The sequence below is a fragment of the Oncorhynchus kisutch genome, linkage group LG29 (assembly GCF_002021735.2).
Source record: "Oncorhynchus kisutch isolate 150728-3 linkage group LG29, Okis_V2, whole genome shotgun sequence".
NCBI lineage: Eukaryota > Metazoa > Chordata > Actinopteri > Salmoniformes > Salmonidae > Oncorhynchus > Oncorhynchus kisutch.
In genome coordinates, this window is record NC_034202.2 from 15516106 (window position 1) to 15535878 (window position 19773).

At 41.8% G+C, this 19773-nt stretch overlaps 2 protein-coding genes across 3 annotated transcripts in view; one reads left to right on the forward strand and one right to left on the reverse strand.

Annotated features, from left to right (window-relative positions):
• stxbp1a (syntaxin binding protein 1a) overlaps window positions 1-12119 on the reverse strand; it is a 44379-nt gene extending 32260 nt beyond the window's left edge. Inside the window, exon 1 of one of the 2 annotated variants that reach the window (XM_020466207.2) lies at window positions 11958-12119. In XM_020466207.2, coding sequence (XP_020321796.1) covers window positions 11958-12090 — 133 coding nt within the window. In that variant the 5' untranslated portion in view covers window positions 12091-12119. The remainder of the gene's footprint in view (window positions 1-11957) is intronic. The other variant, XM_020466208.2, reaches the window with a different exon arrangement.
• Window positions 12120-14083: 1964 nt separating this feature from the next.
• niban2a (niban apoptosis regulator 2a) overlaps window positions 14084-19773 on the forward strand; it is a 65931-nt gene continuing 60241 nt past the window's right edge. Inside the window, exon 1 of the mRNA XM_020465758.2 lies at window positions 14084-14473. Within this exon, the coding sequence (XP_020321347.1) occupies window positions 14419-14473 (55 nt within the window). The 5' untranslated portion in view covers window positions 14084-14418. The remainder of the gene's footprint in view (window positions 14474-19773) is intronic.

Here is a 19773-nt window from a genome sequence, read left to right on the forward strand (position 1 = left end):
TCATCAAGGGCATCAACCACCCGAGCCACGGCCTGTTCACCCCGCTAACATCCAGAAGGCGAGGTCAGTACAGGTACATCAAAGGTGGGACCGAGAGACTGAAAAACAGCTTTTATATCAAGGCAATTAGACTTAAACTGGCCTCCACCCAGTACCCTGCCCTGAACTTAGTCACTGTCATTACCTGGCTACCACCCAGTTACTCAACCCTGCACATTAGAGGCTGCTGCCCTATGTACATAGACATGGAGTCACTGGTCACTTTAATAATGTTTACATACTGTTTTACTCATTTCATATGTACAGTGCATTCGGAAAGTATTCAGACCCCTTGACTTTTCCGCCAAAAAAATTACATTAGTCTTATTCTAAAATGTAATAGTTTTTTCCCCTAATCAATCTACACACAATACCCCATAATGACATATCTTTGCAAATGTATTAAAAACAAAAAAACTGAAATATAACATTTACATATGTATTCAGACCCTTTACTCAATACTTTGCGAAGCACCTTTGGCAGGGATAACAGCCTCGAGTCTTCTTGGGTATGACGATACAAGCTTGGCAAACCTGTAATATGGGAGTTTCTCCCATTTTTCTCTGCAGATCCTCAAGTTTTGTCAGGTTGGATGGGGAGAGTTGCTGCAAAGCTATTTTCAGGTCTCTCCAGAGATGTTCGATCGGGTTCAAGGCCTGGCTCTGGCTGGGCCACTCAAGGACATTCAGAGACTTGTCCCGAAGCCACTCCTGTATTGTCTTGGCTGTGTTCCTAAGGTCGTTGTCCTGTTGGAAGGTGAACCTTCGCCCGAGTCTGAGGTCCTGAGCATTCTGGATCAGGTTTTCATCAAGGATCTCTCTGTACTTTGCTCCGTTTGTCTTTCCCTCGATCCTGACTAGTGTCCCAGTCCCTGCCGCGGAAAAACATTCCCACAGCACTTAGAATAAGGCTGTAACGTAACAAAATGTGGAAAAGTCAAGGGGTCTGAATATTTTCTATTCATTGTCTATTCGTAGTTTATTCATTGCCACTACGACATTGCTCATCCTAATGTTTATATATTTCTTAAATCCATTCTTTTACTTTGAGATGTGTGTGTATTGTTGTGAATTGTTAGATATTACTGCACTGTTGGAGCTAGGAACACAAGCATTTCGCTACACCCGCAATAACATCTGCTAAATATGTGTATGTGACCAATAAAAGTCTGGCATATGCTACTAGAAATAAATAGTTGACTAGAGTAATACAGTATGCACGTCTAAGTGTTTGTGTCGGTCTGTGGCTCTGACCAGACCAGTGTAAGCACTGGGATGGGTTAGACCCAGAGTTCTTTCAACTGTAGGTGAATCAGGCATAGCTGTCCTCAGCCTGAGGCATGTGTCACTGTAAATACTAAATTAATTTGACATCTTATAGATATGTTAAACATCACGTCTCATATGTTCAAATTAGGTGGACACGTCACATTCACCTGATGCTGACTTTGTCATCCAGAGTACAGCAGAGAGAATTGGAACGGCTGAGACATATGCAGATGTTCCAACCATTCACCTCACAGGGAGGCGGTGTTCTAAGATCACAGCATAATGAACAGCTGTCGCTTTAGCAGCCTAGCTTTAGCATCAACATTAGCATTAACATCAACCCATACCACAATGCTAGGCTAGCATTAGCATCAACCCATACCACAATGCTAGGCTAGAATTAACATCAACCCATACCACAATGCTAGGCTAGCATTAGCATCAACCCATACCACAATGCTAGGCTCCAGCAGGAGTCATTCAACACGCTCTTCATACAGATATGTGATAAACCACAACAGGATATCAGAGGCCATTATCCTTTCCACTTCAATATGCTTTGGTATCAATTATTATCATTAAGTATGAGTATGCTTAGCACAGGGTTTGTAAGCCTTTTATCCACACAGGAACAATTGAGAGGCTGGTGTGTCATTGATGTGTATTGGTTATGTAACGGTTGTGTATTATGTCTTCCACTCCTGAAGAATCCTCAACCTTGACCCCAACAAAATGCCTAGCCCTAGCGACTCAATACTGTGAATTTATCCCTTTACCTTCCGGTTCTGCCTTGGGGGTCGGCGACTACAATTACATGACCCATTTTCTCTAGATCTCAGCATCAGTCCCAGGGAATGTAACACCCCTGCTCTTAAAGAGTCCGGCGGCCATTTTAAGCAGGACACAGCCCCTCCCATATTATTTTCCCTCTCATCTTCTGGACCATGGAGTACCTATACTTCTAGGCCTGGAGGGCACACAGCAGGAGCTTCATTCATTCGTAATTGTCTCAGTCAAAACCATTAGCAGCTCGACTGGTTTGGTTCTGGCTGACATTTTGGATGGCTCTTGAAAAGACAAGAAGAGAATAGACACATTTGGTTAAATATTTGGTTAAATTATGCCCTGGACATATTTCATTAAGCATACTAAAACACAGTTATAACATGTATACAAAGCAAATATAAAAAACCAGAGGAAAATCGATTAGAGATATAAATATTGACTACTGCTCTCCTTGGCGTGATCATCAGTAACAGAGGGAGTAGAGTGTCTCAGAGTGCCTTTCCACAGACTTAGCTGTTTACAGACACCCATGAGTCAGTCAGCTGGGAGCCCAGTCTGCCGTTACGCAAACTCGCACAGTGCCTTGCCCCGTTCCCACTGGTCGTGGCTACAGCAAAGGGTCACACTCACATCCATCCATTTCCTGCCAGACTCTGACAACACAAACAGATCCCAGATCAGAGACATCTCAGGATAACTGAACAGGAATAGCAAGCAAGCAGAAACAACTCCCGTCCACATCTCAGCTGGGGTCAAAGGTTGTGTTGTCAGAGTCTGGCTGTAGGTCATGCTGACTCTCAGAGCAGGAAATGGATGGATATGAGTGTGACCCTTTGCTGTTGCTACGACCAGTGGGAAAGGGGCAAGGCACTGTGAGAGGAAAAATAATATAGAGAGGTTTAATTCTAATAAGCGCAGACAAGATGAAGACACTGAATAATCCCTCACGATAGTATTTTATTCTTAGTATGTTGAGGTAAACTGAGAAGTATTTTTCTGCCACAATCTCTTGGTGTGTTAATTAAACCAATTCTTTCTTTGGCCACCTCTCCTTCCAGTTCTCTGCTGCCAATGACTGGAACAAACTACAAAAATCTCTGAAACTGGAAACACTTATCTCCCTCACTAGATTTAAGCACCAGCTGTCAGAGCAGCAGAACAGATTACTGCACCTGTACATAGCCCACCTATAATTTAGCCCAAACAACTACCTCTTTCCCTACTGTATTTATTTATTTTGCTCCGTTGCACCCCATTATTTTTATTTCTACTTTGCACATTCTTCCACTGCAAATCTACCATTCCAGTGTTTTACTTGCTATATTGTATTTACTTTGCCACCATGGCCTTTTTTTTTGCCTTTACCTCCCTTATCTCACCTCATTTGCTCACATCGTATATAGACTTGTTTCTACTGTATTATTGACTGTATGTTTGTTTTATTCCATGTGTAACTCTGTGTTGTTGTATGTGTCGAACTGCTTTGCTTTATCTTGGCCAGGTCGCAATTGTAAATGAGAACTTGTTCTCAACTTGCCTACTTGGTTAAATAAAGGTTTAAAAAAAAAAAATCTATCTATTTTCCATTTTCCTACAAGACAGTGTTATGTAATGATAGCTGGTATAATGTATTATGCAATTGGCATGAAAAACATATAAATGTTGGCATTAGACATTTATTTTAAAGTCATGCAACTGGGGCTGGCACAATTACCGTATAACCGTGTAACCAACAGTTATGGATGTAGACCATCATGGAAATAAAATAACCGCCATAACCGCTATTACTATTTTTATTTGTACAAACAGCTGACAGCTGACAGCCAGGCATTCATACAGTTGAGTTAGTTTCTGTGGTAACATGGACTCTTAATGTGATTAACCTTTCCTCCTCCTTGCTGAAACAAGAAACTAGCAAACAAGTCGGTGGTTGCCTAGGCAATGCCCCCCACAATGCAGCAGCAGCACACATCGAAATAGAATGAATAGAAACAGAATGAATAGAACGGGCTTGGAACTTCTAACCCTCGTTGGTATACTCACAATGGCTGTCTGGTATTGTGATAAAATAATGCCCATGGTAATGTAGAATGTTCATTCAATTTATGTTAACTGATGTGGCTCATGCAATACTCTGAGTCGATATTCATGTAATAATAAGGAATTCCCCTCGACCACGCCCACAAATTGGGGAAAACAACTATTATTTTCCATTGATCCCCAGTGTAAAATAGCCAACTTTGTCGTCACTTTTTTGTTACACAGAAATAACAAAACGTGCCAAAAATCTGCTGTGTTGTTCAATGCACACGTAACCAGGTCAAACATCCTGACCTATGGTTAGCAATGCTCCCACGTAGGGAAATAGAGCCTGTGAGAAGAGTCCTGTGGCTTCAGGATATTCGGCGTGGGAAATGTGGGGACCCGGTGTCCAAGGAGGCTACACGTAGCTATGTGTGGAAAACATTTCATCACAGGTAAGACATTTAACTTGTTTGGTATAGTCCATTTGTAACTCCACTCACTAGTAGTAGCTGTACAGCAGAGGTGGGACCAAGTCATTGTTTTACAAGTCACAAGTAAGTCTCAAGTCTTAGCACTCAAGTCCCAAGTCAAGACAGGCAAGTCTGAGTCAAGCATCAAGTCAAGTCTCAAGTCTTAAACTTTGAGTTTCGAGTCCTAAACAAGTCATAATGTGCTCTCACCAAATGTAATACCATTTCATATTTTTAACAAGAGTAATAGTTAGTATATTACATTTACCCAAATCATGAATGCTTTAAAAAAAATATATATATTTATTAATTTCCAAAGTAGGCTGGTACACAATCGCCCAACCTTAAAACACATACACACACTCTCTGTGTGCTTACAGTAGGCTAACGTATGTCAATGGTTTTAGGAACAGCAGTAACATCAGGCAGGATTTATAGCTCAATCTTGGGAGCAATGATCATGTTCCCGCACTGACTGACTGTGTGGGGTTCATTGATTTAACATTGTTAGTCTACATGCTACACTAGTAAAGTAATAAAATATATAGCTGTTGGCTATATTAGCCACGACTTACCGTTCTTTGTGCAGCTTCAAATGTCGAACAAAGTTGGAAATTGTTGCGCCTCCATCTGTAATTTTCTTCCTGCATGTTTTGCAAGTTGCAATCTGTTTTTGGTTGATACAGCGTCGTCTTTAAGATCCCAATTTTTTTTTAGGGGGGGGTATCATCTTTCCAAGGGCTCCATCTGAATTCACCCACCGACGTTCCTCTGCACTGCCACGCACAACTTTTTCTCAGCTGGCACAATTTGATGGGCTGCGATCCGATTCAAACTGTAATCTGTTAAATGAAGAGTTGATGCGCTGCACACTTTTTTTAATAGCATCATTTTTAACATTTGGGCTTGGGGAGGGTATCAAGTCAGGTCGAGTCATAAGGCTCAAGTCCAAGTCAAGTCACGAGTCATTGGTGTTAAAGTCAAAGTCGAGTTGCAAGTCATCATATTTGTGACTCGAGTCTGACTCGAGTCCACACCTCTGCTGTATAGTTCGGTTGCTTGTGTTGTTGGCCGTGGCTAGCTTAATGTTCTCACTCACGTAGCTGCTAGCACCGTCATGAAAAGGGGCATGAGGGAAGCCCTAAAATATTATGTTTTTCTAAGTAGTGAGAACGCTCGGTAGCAGGCAATGTTGAAAAGTCATGTTTAGACATGTTGTACTTACTTAAATGTTGTTTTGTAATTGACTAAAACAAGCAGACAACAAGAAAATTGCATTTGAAAAAGGGTGTCGTTTTTGCTTTGAGACAATGGGTTAACCTAGATAAACACCAGTTGCTTTCCACACAAGCGGAGGGTGCCATGAAGTTCTATCCAGTACTGACTGGGATTATGGGATGTATTTTTTGCTATGTCAGTTGAGTTGAATCAGCAAATCACAGAACATATTGATTGGTAGGTATGCCTAATCTTCCTACTTTTGCTTCCCATTTTTACTTCCTGCTTGGCTCCTAGGTCAAAATATAAAATATACTGCACCTATGTGTACACTTGCAATGGCTGCCAGCCCACCCATTATGCCATCATTGACTTGAATGGGGGTGGCCGTTCTATTCATTCTATTTCTATAGAATGAATGCACTCGTGTATTTCTGTACACATGGGTGCAGTTTGTTTGGGGTTTTAGGCTGGGTTTCTGTACAGCACTTTGTGACATCAGCTGATTGATTGATATAGCAACACATGTAGTCAGGAGCAAAGGAGAGGAGAAAATGTGTGTAAAAAAACATACATACATTCAGTACCGGTCAAAAGTTTGGACACCTACTCATTCAAGGGTTTTTCTTTATTTTTTACAATTTTCTACATTGTAGAATAATAGTGAAGACATCAAAACTATGAAATAACACATATGGAATCATGTATTAACCAAAAAAGTGTTTTATATTTTTAAGAATCTTCAAAGTAGCCACCCTTTGCCTTGATGACAGCTTTGCACATTCTCTCAACCAGCTTTATGAGGTAGTCACCTGGAATGCATTTGAATTAACAGGTGTGCCTTGGTAAAAGTTCATTTGTGTAATTTCTTTCCTTCTTAATGCGTTTGAGCCAATCAGTTGTGTAGTGACAAGATAGGGTGGGTTGGACCGCAGAGCGAAGGAAAAGCAGCCAACAAGTCCTCAGCATATGTGTGAACTCCTTCAAGACTAATGGAAAAGGCATTCCAGGTGAAGCTGGTTGAGAGAATGCCAAGAGTGCAGCACTGCTTCTTAATCCAGGAGAATGGGATTTTATGACTGCTCATTAATTCTCATAATCATTACTATTCTAATCTAGCATTCAAGTGGGCTAGTCCGTGTGTAGTCATCCAATAGAATACAGATTCAACATTGGGTCTGTCTGTGTGTGTTTACAGTGGCAGGCTGCAGACACTGCGTCACACAATGAGCTCAGATGAGTGTGTGTGAGGTAGGCTGAGTATCTCTCCCAAGGTCAGTGGAGAAGTTTTCGGGCACGCTCATGTGTGTGTGTCCTGGTGTTGGGCTGTGCAGCTGGTGAGTGCTTGGGCTGGGCTAATGACATGTACAGTAACTGCCTCTCTCTCACTATACTGCAGAGCCTGGTCAACCCTGAAGTCCTACAGGGAGAGGTGTCTCTCTTCCTTTCCAGCCTCCTTCCATCCCTCTCCTTTCCCTGCCTAGTCACCTATCTGTCCTTCTGATTCACTTTGAAATAACACCTTAGCAAGCCTCTTAAAACCAAGGCTTCTTTACGTTCTGTTGGAGATTTGGAAGGATGGCCCAACATGATCTTAGCAGGAGTCATAGTTCCAATGGGGATGCGGGGTGCTCTTGAGCTATTTCTCCCTGTAGACCACGAGTCACTACAACAAGTAGAAAGTCATTATACTTGTCACCTTTAGGTAAAGTGTTAGACATATTTAGCAATGTTTTTATGAACCATCAATGTATTTTATACTGGTGAAATACTGCTAATGACATCAAACTGTTCATTTGATTAGATACCAAATCCTGAGAGGTTGCCATTAGTGCAATTAAGAACTGGTCTGGCAAGGGGCATTCTAGTGTGCGAAAAACATTAGAGAATTCACTGGACTTATGAATTAGATTTCAGAAATAGATGAAAAAGAAACTAGGACTAACACTAACACTTTACCAACAGGTACATATTTTATTACTCATAAAAGAGCCCTTTAAAAGGTCTAATAGTGATACTTTTACTAGGCCATGTGTCGTGAATCCCCTTTGCTTTCAAATGTTAATTTCATGGAATGTTTAAATGAAATGGAATGAAAGTGGTTTGCTGACAAACACACACATAATTTCCTTGGCTTCTGGAATTAATATCTTGTAAATCAAGACTGATTCCAGTCAAATACGTCGAATGAAGAACTATCATGGCGATTCAAACAATAAAAACAAAACGTGCGATTTTAAAAATCCACAATCAAGCAGCAGGAATAACAAAGCAGGAGAAACACCATGAATCGTCGGGTAAGATACAGATTCTTGGCCCAGTTTGTCTGCTGTTCCTCTCCCTGGCATGTGTCACTGGATGAACAGTCATGATCACACACTAGCCTTCCTCCTCTGCTGTGTCAGGCTCACGATACAATACTCACATCTTACCCTGTAGACCGCAGTCTGACAGAAAGGCTCTCATATAATTCCGTGCCATTGTGATAATGTTGAAATGCACGTTTTAGGCTACATATTTCCAACATGCAAATAAGAAATCGGTCTCTTTATTAATACAGCCTCATAACTGGGGTGAGAACTGAATGATGTGTGTACAGGATGTGTGACATCCCTCTTGTCCCAAACCGGCTGCGCGCGTGTGCCGTCGTGCATACATTTGTTTTGTCCCCCTACACCAAACGCGATCACGACACGCAGGTTAAAATATCAAAACAAACTCTGAACCAATTACATTAATTTGGGGACTGGTCGCAAAAGCATTAAACATTTATGGCAATTTCACTAGCTAGCTTGCACTTGCTAGCTAATTTGTCCTATTTAGCTAGCTTGGTGTTGCTAGCTAATTTGTCCTGATATATAAACATTGAGTTGTTATTTTACCTGAAATGCACAAGGTCCTCTACTCCGACAATTAATCCACACATAAAACAGTCAACCGAATCATTTCTAGTCATCTCTCCTCCTTCTAGGCCTTTTCTTCTCTTGACTTTATATTGCAATTAGCAACTTTCATAAATTAGGTGCATTACCGCCACTGACCTTGTTCGTCTTTCTGTCACCCACGTGGATATAACCAATGAGGAGATGGCATGTGGGTACCTGCTTCTATAAACCAATGAGGAGATGGGAGGGGCAGGACTTCCACCACGTTCAGCGTCACAAATAGAACTGACTTTAATTTTAGCCCTTGGCAACGTAGATGCTCGTTGGCGCGCGCAAGCAGTTTGTGTGCAATAAATGAATAATATAGATTTCTAAATGTATTTTGCAACGCTCGCATTGCGTGTGCGATGCGAGCGTGTAGTCAGCCTGTTAGGCGTAATTCTGCAAATTAGGAATCCAATAGGCACTGAAATCCTGTGTCTGCCTTTTCTTTCCCAAACATTATTATGCACCCTGCAGTTTACATGTAGGCCTTTATTACAGCCAAGACCATGTACTATGGAACGCTGTTTGGGTCTTTGCGTGTCAAAAAGATACACGTCAAATAACACTATTTGACGTGTCAAATAACAATATGTAAATTATATGCAAATGTTAGCCAATCACTATATGAAAAACTTCTCATTCGTCACCAACAAACGACTAAGTCATGTCGAACCTTGAAAACACGACACCGCTTTTTAAGCTTTTTTGCCAGCCAAGTGTGTCAAATAGTGTTATTTGACGTGTATCTTTTGACGCGGAAAGACCCAAACAACGTTTCATAATGTATTGTTATTTAACCTACTGTATATACACAAGCCATATTGCATAACTGTCATTAGCTCATGGAATGTTACAAAGGATTTTGTTTTGGTGAGGTCTAATCCGCAGCCAAATTACCCAGATCTACTACTGAGCTGATATCATTCATACTATACATATTACAGCTTTATGACATCAATTTAAACACCACTATAAATTGAAAACATATGACTCAGCTGTCCTCACTATAGTCACACTCCAAACCAAGGTAGGCCTTTTGGGCTGCAATGGTCATACACACCTGCTTACATATTTGGAATGCGTAGGCTAACCTGATCTCTTGAGAATGAAGCTGTTGGGTTCATTTATTTAATATTATTTGCATATCTAATTGCACTACCATTACTGGAGTAATCGATTTGTATACCTTGTTCATCAGTGACATGGGCAGTGGCGGATATAGGTATAGGTGACATGGGCAGCCGCCCACGACATCATCTTGCCGTGGACGGCACGGGGGGCCTGCACACATTTTTTGGGGAATGGTGACATTTGCACGATCGGTTTTCTATCGCTCATTTGCACGTTGCATGATATAATGTCCCGCGTGGGACTGCGGGTCAATTAACCTTGTCGGAGTGGGCGCCCTGATTCTAGTTTGTGAGCTAGGCAGGCTACTGCCTGGGAAGGTCTCCCACTCAGAAATACGAGATGGGGCGGGGATAAATTGACCTCAGGTCTCCCCACTGGAAGCCCGAGGTAGGGGGAGCGGGGGAATCTATCACATAGCGCACCTCTAACTTTGTACAGTACTAATGCAATTAGTAAAATCAGTCACACTACGAAACGCTACCAAATAATCCACAATTCATTCATAATACTGTGAATATACAGTTCCAGACATATTGTTGCCCTGGGGGGCATACAAGCAAGAACCCCCACTGGGGGGCATACAAGCAAGAACCCCCACTGGACATTGGTATTCCAAAGCTTCGTTTATCACTGGTCTGACTTCTAGGCTAAGCCTAGATCTATAAATCCATAATAACCTCTGGAGATAAGTCCATTGCTGTTGATTGCACATTTATCGAGAAGGGGGTAACTGCATACTTGCCATTATCCGAGAAGAACATGTTTTATCTTACAATATGATTACCGATATTTTAGTGAGCCTTCAGGACACAGGAAAATGCCTCACCCCATCATAAATCTGGTATGTTTCAGCTGCACATCCATTTTCCAGTGATTTGTGATGCTATTTCGTTTGAACAGTTAGAGAGAGATGTCCAAAAGCCCCAAAGGCCTTCAACATCCACGGACGTCAACCTCAGGAGATTGGGCAATAGGCCTAGTAGCAGGTCCGTCTAAAAACAACCATCGATGGTTATTTTTAAACCATACACCGATGCTGTTTCACAACTGCTAATCATGCTGCATAAATTATGCTTGTAGCCTTCATCGTGGGCCAAGTGGGTCTATGTGCATTGCCTCCTGTATATGCGGATGAAAGCACAGTAAAACCCGATTTCGAAAAGGTGTTACCATACCGAATGCGGATTTATCGCCGCATTCGTGTGCTCCATACAGAGGACAGGACACACCCTCCGCCATTATCCATCTAATACTGCAGACCAAGACTATCATCAGACTGTTCAACCTACATTTCCCTGTTTGAACCGTTCAACCTGAAAGATGACGTTCTACGCAGCGTATTGTAGGCTACTGGTGATCCATCATAAGGGTGAGGCATTGCTGAAACAGGTGAGGCATTGCTGAAACAGCGGAATCCCGCAGACGCTGCGCTCCTGGATGGAGTATATTAATTTACAACCAGTCTATGTAATTGTTATAGGCCTACACCGTTCCATTGTGCGGTTAACATTGTGCCTAAATAAAAAAGTAATGGGCCTAGAACTGCCTGATTTTAGACAATGTTTCCTAATGTTTCCTAATGTCGCCCCAATGCCGCACAGTTTGTATTTGAATTTCCGATTGAAACTATATTATGGGTGTGTCTGTCTTTCTCGACCTTCTGATGCAGAGTTCGATAAAAAAAAAAATCATTGATCATTGGCCGCAGCGCTTGTCGAATAACCATGTGCAGTTTATATTAATACGCATCAGCATCGCTGGAGCTCTGGGATAAATGGCACAGGTATAGGTCCTTGGCTCATGCTGATAACCACGGTTGCACAATGGTAAATCAGCGCACAACAACCTGCCGCATCCTGGTGAAAAACACGCACCCACACATTCACTTCACCACCCCATCCGAGACAAATGCACAGTGCATCCCATCGATGCGTATCAATGGATTGAGAAAAATGCACAGTGCATCCCATCGATGCGTATCAATGGATTGAGAAAAATGCACAGTGCATCCCATCGATGCGTTTCCATGGATGTTTATTCCATATCAAATAGTCAAAATTGATGTATAAATATAATAAGGTATTCTTACTTTCACCGACCACCGCCTTGAGTCCTATGGGTGCCATGATGCTATTGTGTGTTTGACCGTATTCTCTCCCTTTTGACTCCCTCTTTCTCCCTTGCCGTATTCCTCTCGTTTCTCTGCTCGACCGAATGTGCATGCCTCACATCGCAGCTGACTGCAGAGCTTCGAATAGAGACGTCACTCCGTATTCCTCCGCCCCCACATCAGTGGCTACATTAGCCAATTCATTTATACTATTTATACATTTGCCAATTTCATTATTATACTGTTTCTAATGTTTTACATATTTATTTTTTCATTCCTTTAGTAGTTCATATTTTTTTCGTTTTTTGTCAATGTGAAAAAACACAACACTATATTTAAATTTGGAATTTGCACCTGTATGTGTTTTATTGATAGGCCCATATTAAATTAACTTTTGAATAGTCGAATACATTTGTAGTGGAAATGTTGTGACGCCTATACGAATCACTGACGTGTTTTAATTGTCTGTACCTTTTTTAGAATTGGCCAAAATTCTTCAGCCAAAACTGGATGAAAATCGTCCGTGGTGGTCCTTTCAACGTTTGCCAATGTCGACGTTCCACACGGGGGCGCAGTACACCTCTTTTGGCCAGTCTCATTCCCATCTCTCTCACTCATCATCCTCTTCCTAAACACTGTCAGTGTCAAAGATGACTTTCTTACCAAAACAGAAGTCAAACAATTGACACGAACTGAACAGAATGACAGAATGACATGTCATCATCAAACATGATAGATGGCTGTAGTCTATCCTATCCTAGTGTTAAAAAACGATTATTAGCCTACATTTGTTTCCAAAGCTAAACGCAACATTTCCTTGTCTCAATAATGAAGTTGAAATTATGGCCAGATATAATTTCTGTAAATAATTCTATGAACACCACACAAAATAAGAATGATCCAGATTCTGTCATCCTTTTTGGTTGTGTTTAGACAAGCAGCCCAATTCTGGTATTTTCCCCAATTCCCTAATTGGTATTTTTACTAATCACATCAGCTCTGTTCACATTAGATCGTTTTCAGAGCTGATCTGATTGGTCAAAAGACCAATTAGTGAAAAAAAATATTCAAATTGGGCTGCCTGTTGAAACACAGCCTTTTTTTTTGCAATTCAGGATCAGATCGATCTGTCTGTCTTGGAGCCAGTTTTTTAGCAAATAATTGGAGAGGATCATTCTGATCCAGATATCACAATATAGTTGTGTTTACACAGGCACCCCAATTTTGATCTTTTTCCACTAATTGGTCTTTTGACCAATCATATTAGGTCTTAAAAAGAGCTCATATGAAAAGGTCTTATGTGATTGGTCAAAAGACCAATTAGTGGAAACCATATCAGAATTGGGATGCTTGTGTAAAAAATATCATATTGTATCATATCAATATAATATATCAATATCACAGAATCCAGAGTTTCAGTGCATTGAACAGGGCTGCACCTTGCCATCTACTGGATAGGTTTGGGTACTACTACACTGTCATAGGGAAAATAAATGACTAAACTACATGAATAAAGGTACCTAGATTAAAAGTAATAGATCCTGCATATAATGTATAAGTAAGTACACACTTCTCAATATAACAACTGACCACATGCCTATACTGCGGTCAATTTAACATAATTCACCTTTAGTTTTCAGATGTAACAAAGTTTTCTAAGCCTTGTCACCCAAATTACATTGATATTTATTGGTTGTAGAGCCTTTCACCTTTCTAAATCCACCTTTCCAGTGGAATAAAATAATCCTGATTTTCGGCCCCAAAACTATATTTATCACCTTTGAAAAACGTAAAAACAGCATTTAACCTTGATTTGAAGTCAGATTGGATTACCAAATCCAAAACCTATATGGAGGATCAGAATCTAATTTCAGTTTTGAAAAACCCAATTCTAAAATGTAATACTATCGGATTGCAGGACATCTGATCTGATTAAATGCATAGAAATATAATTAATCAAGACAATGATTCATCCGTTCTATTCATTACTTTTCTATGCATTTAATCTGATCCGATAGGCAAAATCCAGATAATAATTTTTAAAAACTGGGCCCAGAAGATTAACTTGAAAGCCACACCCATGACATTGAATGGAGGCTGAACACGTTGAACAATTATGAGTTTCAGAGGGTGTGTCTTGTCAGAATGAACGAGCCCACTCTAATGTTACATTTAGTCCAGACGAGGTACAACACTAAACGCTCTTCCACAACTTTCTGTCGACTCAGGTTTTCTGGAGGATAAGCGACCAACTTGCGTTTAAACATTGAATGTGGGGTTGTTTCGGGGGAGGGCAAAGTGTTACGCAGTAGGCTAGGGTTTTTCTTTATCACCCAGTTTCAGATATTGTCCTTGATATTGGCCAACGCGCCTCTCTTGCCCCTTCTCTTGGGGTCGCGTTCGTCAGGGATTGTTGTTAGTTCACCAAGGGGGTGTAGCCATGGGAGATGTTATTTCCACTCACCTGGACGAGGGCAAGCGAGAGATGATTACAGGTAAGCTCTCCCTTCTCATGACAACTGAACTCGTGGAAATTGAATTTCCCACTAATTTCCCTCTTGTGAGTTGCTGCCTAATTTGCGTAAAATGTGAAGAGGGGTACAAGACAATTGATTTAAAACGATACGTCCTTCCACACTCACCGGAAACTTAACTCGACAGTCAGCATCCCTCGAAAGTTAGGCTACAAATGTTTCAATAAATGACAGAATGTTACAGAATGTCAAATTGCCGCGCATAACCCTCAGCTGAAGTACATTTAGAACAGTCAGTCTCCCTCCCCCTGCTTGAAGCAAGCCCAAAGTGGAAGTTCTTATTTCCCAGAGATAATAACTGCTTTCCCAATGACCGGCGGCTTGATCATAATGTTAGTGCACTAGTTTGGCCCATACAGAAATCTATTTAAAGCATGTATTGCCCAACCTCTCACTCCCACAGAATATTTTTTGTCAATTTAGGGAGCAGTGTAGGCTAAACTGTCACATGGACTGAACTATTTAGGTTTGAGGAATGCAATCCCTCTTGTCGAAGTTATATACTATTGCTTGAGCATTGGTCTGTTAACTTCTCATGTTGAAATGTGTCCTTCTGAAAGGTCAACAAGGGTGAGACCTGGAATGAGGGTAGGCCTATTTGGGCTACTTGTGATTCACTGAACCAGTACACAATTCAACCCTGTTGATGTACATTTGCTTGGGTGAAGTGAGGTCTGATCAGGCTACTCAAATCTTGTGTTTTCCATAGCTAACCACTCAGTCTTGGGTTCTGACCTCAGAATCCAGGATGTGGCTGGGAACAATGTATGCACTTTCCCCCCAGACTCACCCTCATTTCTGATTACAACTGATTCTCTCCACCATCAATGTCTGTATTTGTGCCTCCTATAAGACTTGTCATCCAGAGAATAGGCAGATTTACAGACATCTGTGGTCTCTTCACATAAGAATGGATTAATCCCAATTGGCATCCTATTCTCCAGTTCACTACTTTTGACCAGAGCCCTTAGGGCTCTGTTCAAAAGTAGTGCCCTATATAGGAAATAGTGTGCCATTTGGGATGGAACCTCTCCTAGGGGAGTCCTTCCCGGTAACATGAGGTATCAACTCTAACACTGCTGCTTCTTGAGAAGGTGAACGCGAGCTATGTGCTGTAAACACTACTACTTCAGTCAGATCTGTGGAAGTGACGGGTCTGTCGCAAACTGCAAGCAACTTCTAGTGAGGCTCTCAGAATGGTATCACAAGCAAAAGGAGCCTCATTTACACCTTGCAGTAACGTGTAGGTTTTTTGATCTGATCAATATGATCTGATCATGGTATTAAAATGTCTCTTATCTGTCCACTTTGTCTGCATTGTGACCAGATTTCCAGGTACCTCCCTGTATATAAATATGAGATAAATTATTTCAAACTAACATGAATTTATTTGGTTTAAGACCATTATTAATGCCATAAGTCATTGGTGCTTCCTGTCAATGATGTTAGAGGTGGGTATAATGATGAATTTAAATGGCTTGACCATCCAGATCGTTTTACACTCGATCGATATCCAGATACAATAGGTCCCTGACTACCTCCAGAGGTGGTCAGGAAGAACTGTTCACAATCACATTACAATGCATCTTTTTAATGATCTCCACTTGTAAAAACGTGGGCACAACCAGAACGTGGACAAGATCAGGACAAAGGATGCTAGTTAGCACCAGGTAAAAACCGTAGGCCAATTATTTCCCTACTATTGCAAGAGTATGTTCATAGTAATATACACACTACCTAATACTAAAAAAATAAAGACTAGCCAGTTGATATAATAGTGAACCCTTCCTCCACTCATAAGTCTGACTGTATTTTAGTCTGGTAAAGAGTGAGGGCAGAAACCAGACGGTAGCTGTAGCTTCTAAAGATGTCCAAAGCTGCAGCATCAGAAGGAAAGAGAGAAGCAAGTAAGTACAGAAGAAAAAGCAAGTAGGACCATGCCTTGGTATTAATGAGCAGAAAGCCAGTCTGGTTCTCACACAGTAGAATGGGAAGTAACCCCCCCCCCCCCCCCCATTCTGTCTATATGGTTTTCTTTCTACATGCCTTTTAATTCATATCTCAGTTTCATTTTATACCTTTTGTCTATTTCACAAACACAACCCAACCAACTGCTAAAGGTGACAGCCCTGTTTGGGTGTGGGTGGGAGCAGTGGTTAGTCAGCTCTTGTCCATGGGGAGTATACTGTTTGGAATAGTTAGCTGTACTGGGGGATGCCTTCACATTTGCTGGCAAGGTACATTCTCACCAGCTGACACACACACACACACTTCTGTTTTCTTTCCTACTCCTATACTTGTGTTAATCAGTTGTCAGTGAACTGCTTGACCCTAGTCCATCACTCCCTCATCCCCTAGTACATACAATACAGTAGACCTACCCAGAGACCGTACATACCATTCAAGCTGCAGGAGTGTTCCAGTCAGTCTAGTTTTTCATCTGTAAAGAGTTCAACAGTCTGCAACCAACAGAAACAGGAAGGCTAATGTTCAATGCATTCTGACTACTGTACCTCTCGCTCTCATATATATGCATGCATTCATGCATGCTGGAGGTAGGTGGGGGTGCTGTCCATCTAACCCCCAGACTGCTCCTTTGATCTGATGCAATCAAAGCCAGGTTTGAATTGGACTCTAGATGACAGGGCATACAGTTTCATAACTTAGGCCTTGAGTGTAATCAAATCTCCATCAGTTTAGTCTGCTGCAGACTGTCCGTCAAGCCGTGCCTTCATTCCAGTGGGGAAGTGTGTCATTTGACCTAACTCCTTGTGAGAGTGGCTTTGGCACACTAACCCAGCCTGTCGGAAGTGCAGTACGTGAATGAAATATACTGAACAAAATATAAACGCAACAATTTAAAAGATTTTACTGTTATAGTTCATATGAGGAAATCAGTCAATTTTTAAATAAATTCATTAGGACCCTAATCAATGGATTTCACATGACTGTGAATATAGATATGCATCTGTTGGTCACAGACACCTTCAAAAGGTAGAGGTGTGGATCAGAACCTCTGACTCAATGGTCTAACGCAGTGCTTGAGGTGTCCCTACAGACCCGGGTTCGGATCCTAGGTGGTCTCACAACCGGCCGTGACCAGGAGTCAGGGTGCCTGCAGGCTGACTTCCATTTGAATAGTATTTCCTCCGACACATTGGTGCGGCTGGCATCCGGTTTAAGCGGGCAGGTGTTAAGAAGTGCAGTTGGGTGGGTCATGTTTTGGAGGACGCGTGACTCGACTTTCACCTCTTCCGAGTCCGATGGGGAGTTGCAGCGATTGAAACAAGATTGCAATTGGATCTCATAAAATTGGGGTTTAAAAAAGTCAGTATCTGGTGTGCCCACCATTTCACTCATGCAGCACAACACATCTCCATCACATAGAGTTGATCAGGCTGTTGACTGGCCTGTAGAATGTTGTCCCACTTATCTTAAATGGCTGTGCGAAGTTGCTGGATATTGGCGGGAACTGGCACGCTGTTTTAAAAGTCGATCCAGGGCATCCCAAACATGCTCAATGTGTGACATGTCTGGTCAGTATGCAGGCCAAGGAAGAGCTGGGGCATTATGCTGAAATGTGAGGTGGTGGCGGCGGATGAATGGCATTCAAATTGCAATCAATTTAAAATGCAATTGTGTTCGTTGTCTGTGGCTTATGCCTGCCCATACCATAACCCTACCACCATCATAGGGCACTCTGTTCACAACGTTGACATCAGCAAACCGCTTGCCCACACAATGCCATACGTGGTCTGCATTTGTGAGGCCAGTGGATGTACTACATTCTCTAAACCAATGTTGGTGGTGGCTTATGGTAGAGAAATTAGCATTAAATTCTCTAGCAACAGCTCTTGTGGACATTCCTGCAGTCAGCATGCCAATTGCATGAACTTGAAATATCTGTGGCATTGTGTTGTGACAACTGCACATTTGAGTGGCCTTTTTTCTGCAGCACAAGGTGCACCTGTAATTATTATGGGGTTGAGGTCAGGGCTCTGTGCAGACCAGTCAAGTTCTTCCACACCGATCTCGACAAACCATTTATGTATAGATCTTGCTTTTGTGCATAGGGCATTATTACGCTTAAACAGGAACTAAGTCACCAAGCCCAAACCATGAAAAACAGCCCTAGACCATTATCTCGCCTCCACCAAGCTTTAAAGTTGGCACTATGCATTTGGGCACGTAGCGTTCTTCTGGCATCCGCCAAACTCATTCGTCCGTCGGACTGCCAGATGGGGAAGCGTGATTCATCACTCCAGAGAACGCGTTTCCACTGCTCCGGAGTCCAATGGAGGCAAGCTTTACACCACTACAGCCAACGCTTGGCATTGCGCATGGTGATATTTGGCTTGTGTGCGGCTGCTCGGCCATGGAAACCCATTTCATGAAATTCCAGACGATCCATTCTTGTGCTGACGTTAGTGAGTGTTGCAACCAAGGACAGATGATTTTTACGTGCTGCCCATTCAGCACTCGGCGGTCCCGTTCTGTGAGCTTGCGTGGCCTACAACTTCACGGCTGAGCCGTTGTTACTTATAGACCTTTCCACTTTACAGTAACAGCACTTACATTTGATCGGGGCAGCTCTACCAGGGCAGAAATTTGACCTACTGACTAGTTGGAATGTAGTCAATAAGTTCAAAAAAAATAGCACAATGTGGTTGGGAGAATGCAAAACGTCAGCCAGGTTCTTCGGTGCCATCCTGTGGGTGAAATAGCCAAATCCACTCATTTGAAGGGGTGTCCACTTACTTTTGTGTGTTTGAGGTAGATGTGTACATGAAGGCAAGGCAAAGTGACTAGGCATCAGGATAAATAATAAGAGTAAAATAAAGAACAGATTTGCAGAAGCAGGTGAGTGTGCGTGTTTGTTGTCGGTATGTGTGTAAAGTACCAGTCAAATGTTTGAACACACCTACTCATTCAAGTGTGTTGTTTATTTGTACTATTTTCTACATTTTAAATACTATTGAAGACATATAAACTATTAAATAACACATATGGAGTCATGTAGTAACCAAAAAGTGTTAAACAAATAAAAATATATTCAAAGTAGCCACCCTTTGGCTTGATGATTGCTTTGCACATGCTTGGCATTCTCTCAACCAGCTTCATGAGGTAGTCACCTGGAATGCACTTCAATTAACGGGTGTGCCTTAAGTTAACTTGTGGAATTTATTTCCTTAATCCATTTAAGCCATTCAGTTGTGTTGTGACAAGGTAGAGGTGGTATACAGAATATAGCCCTATTTGGT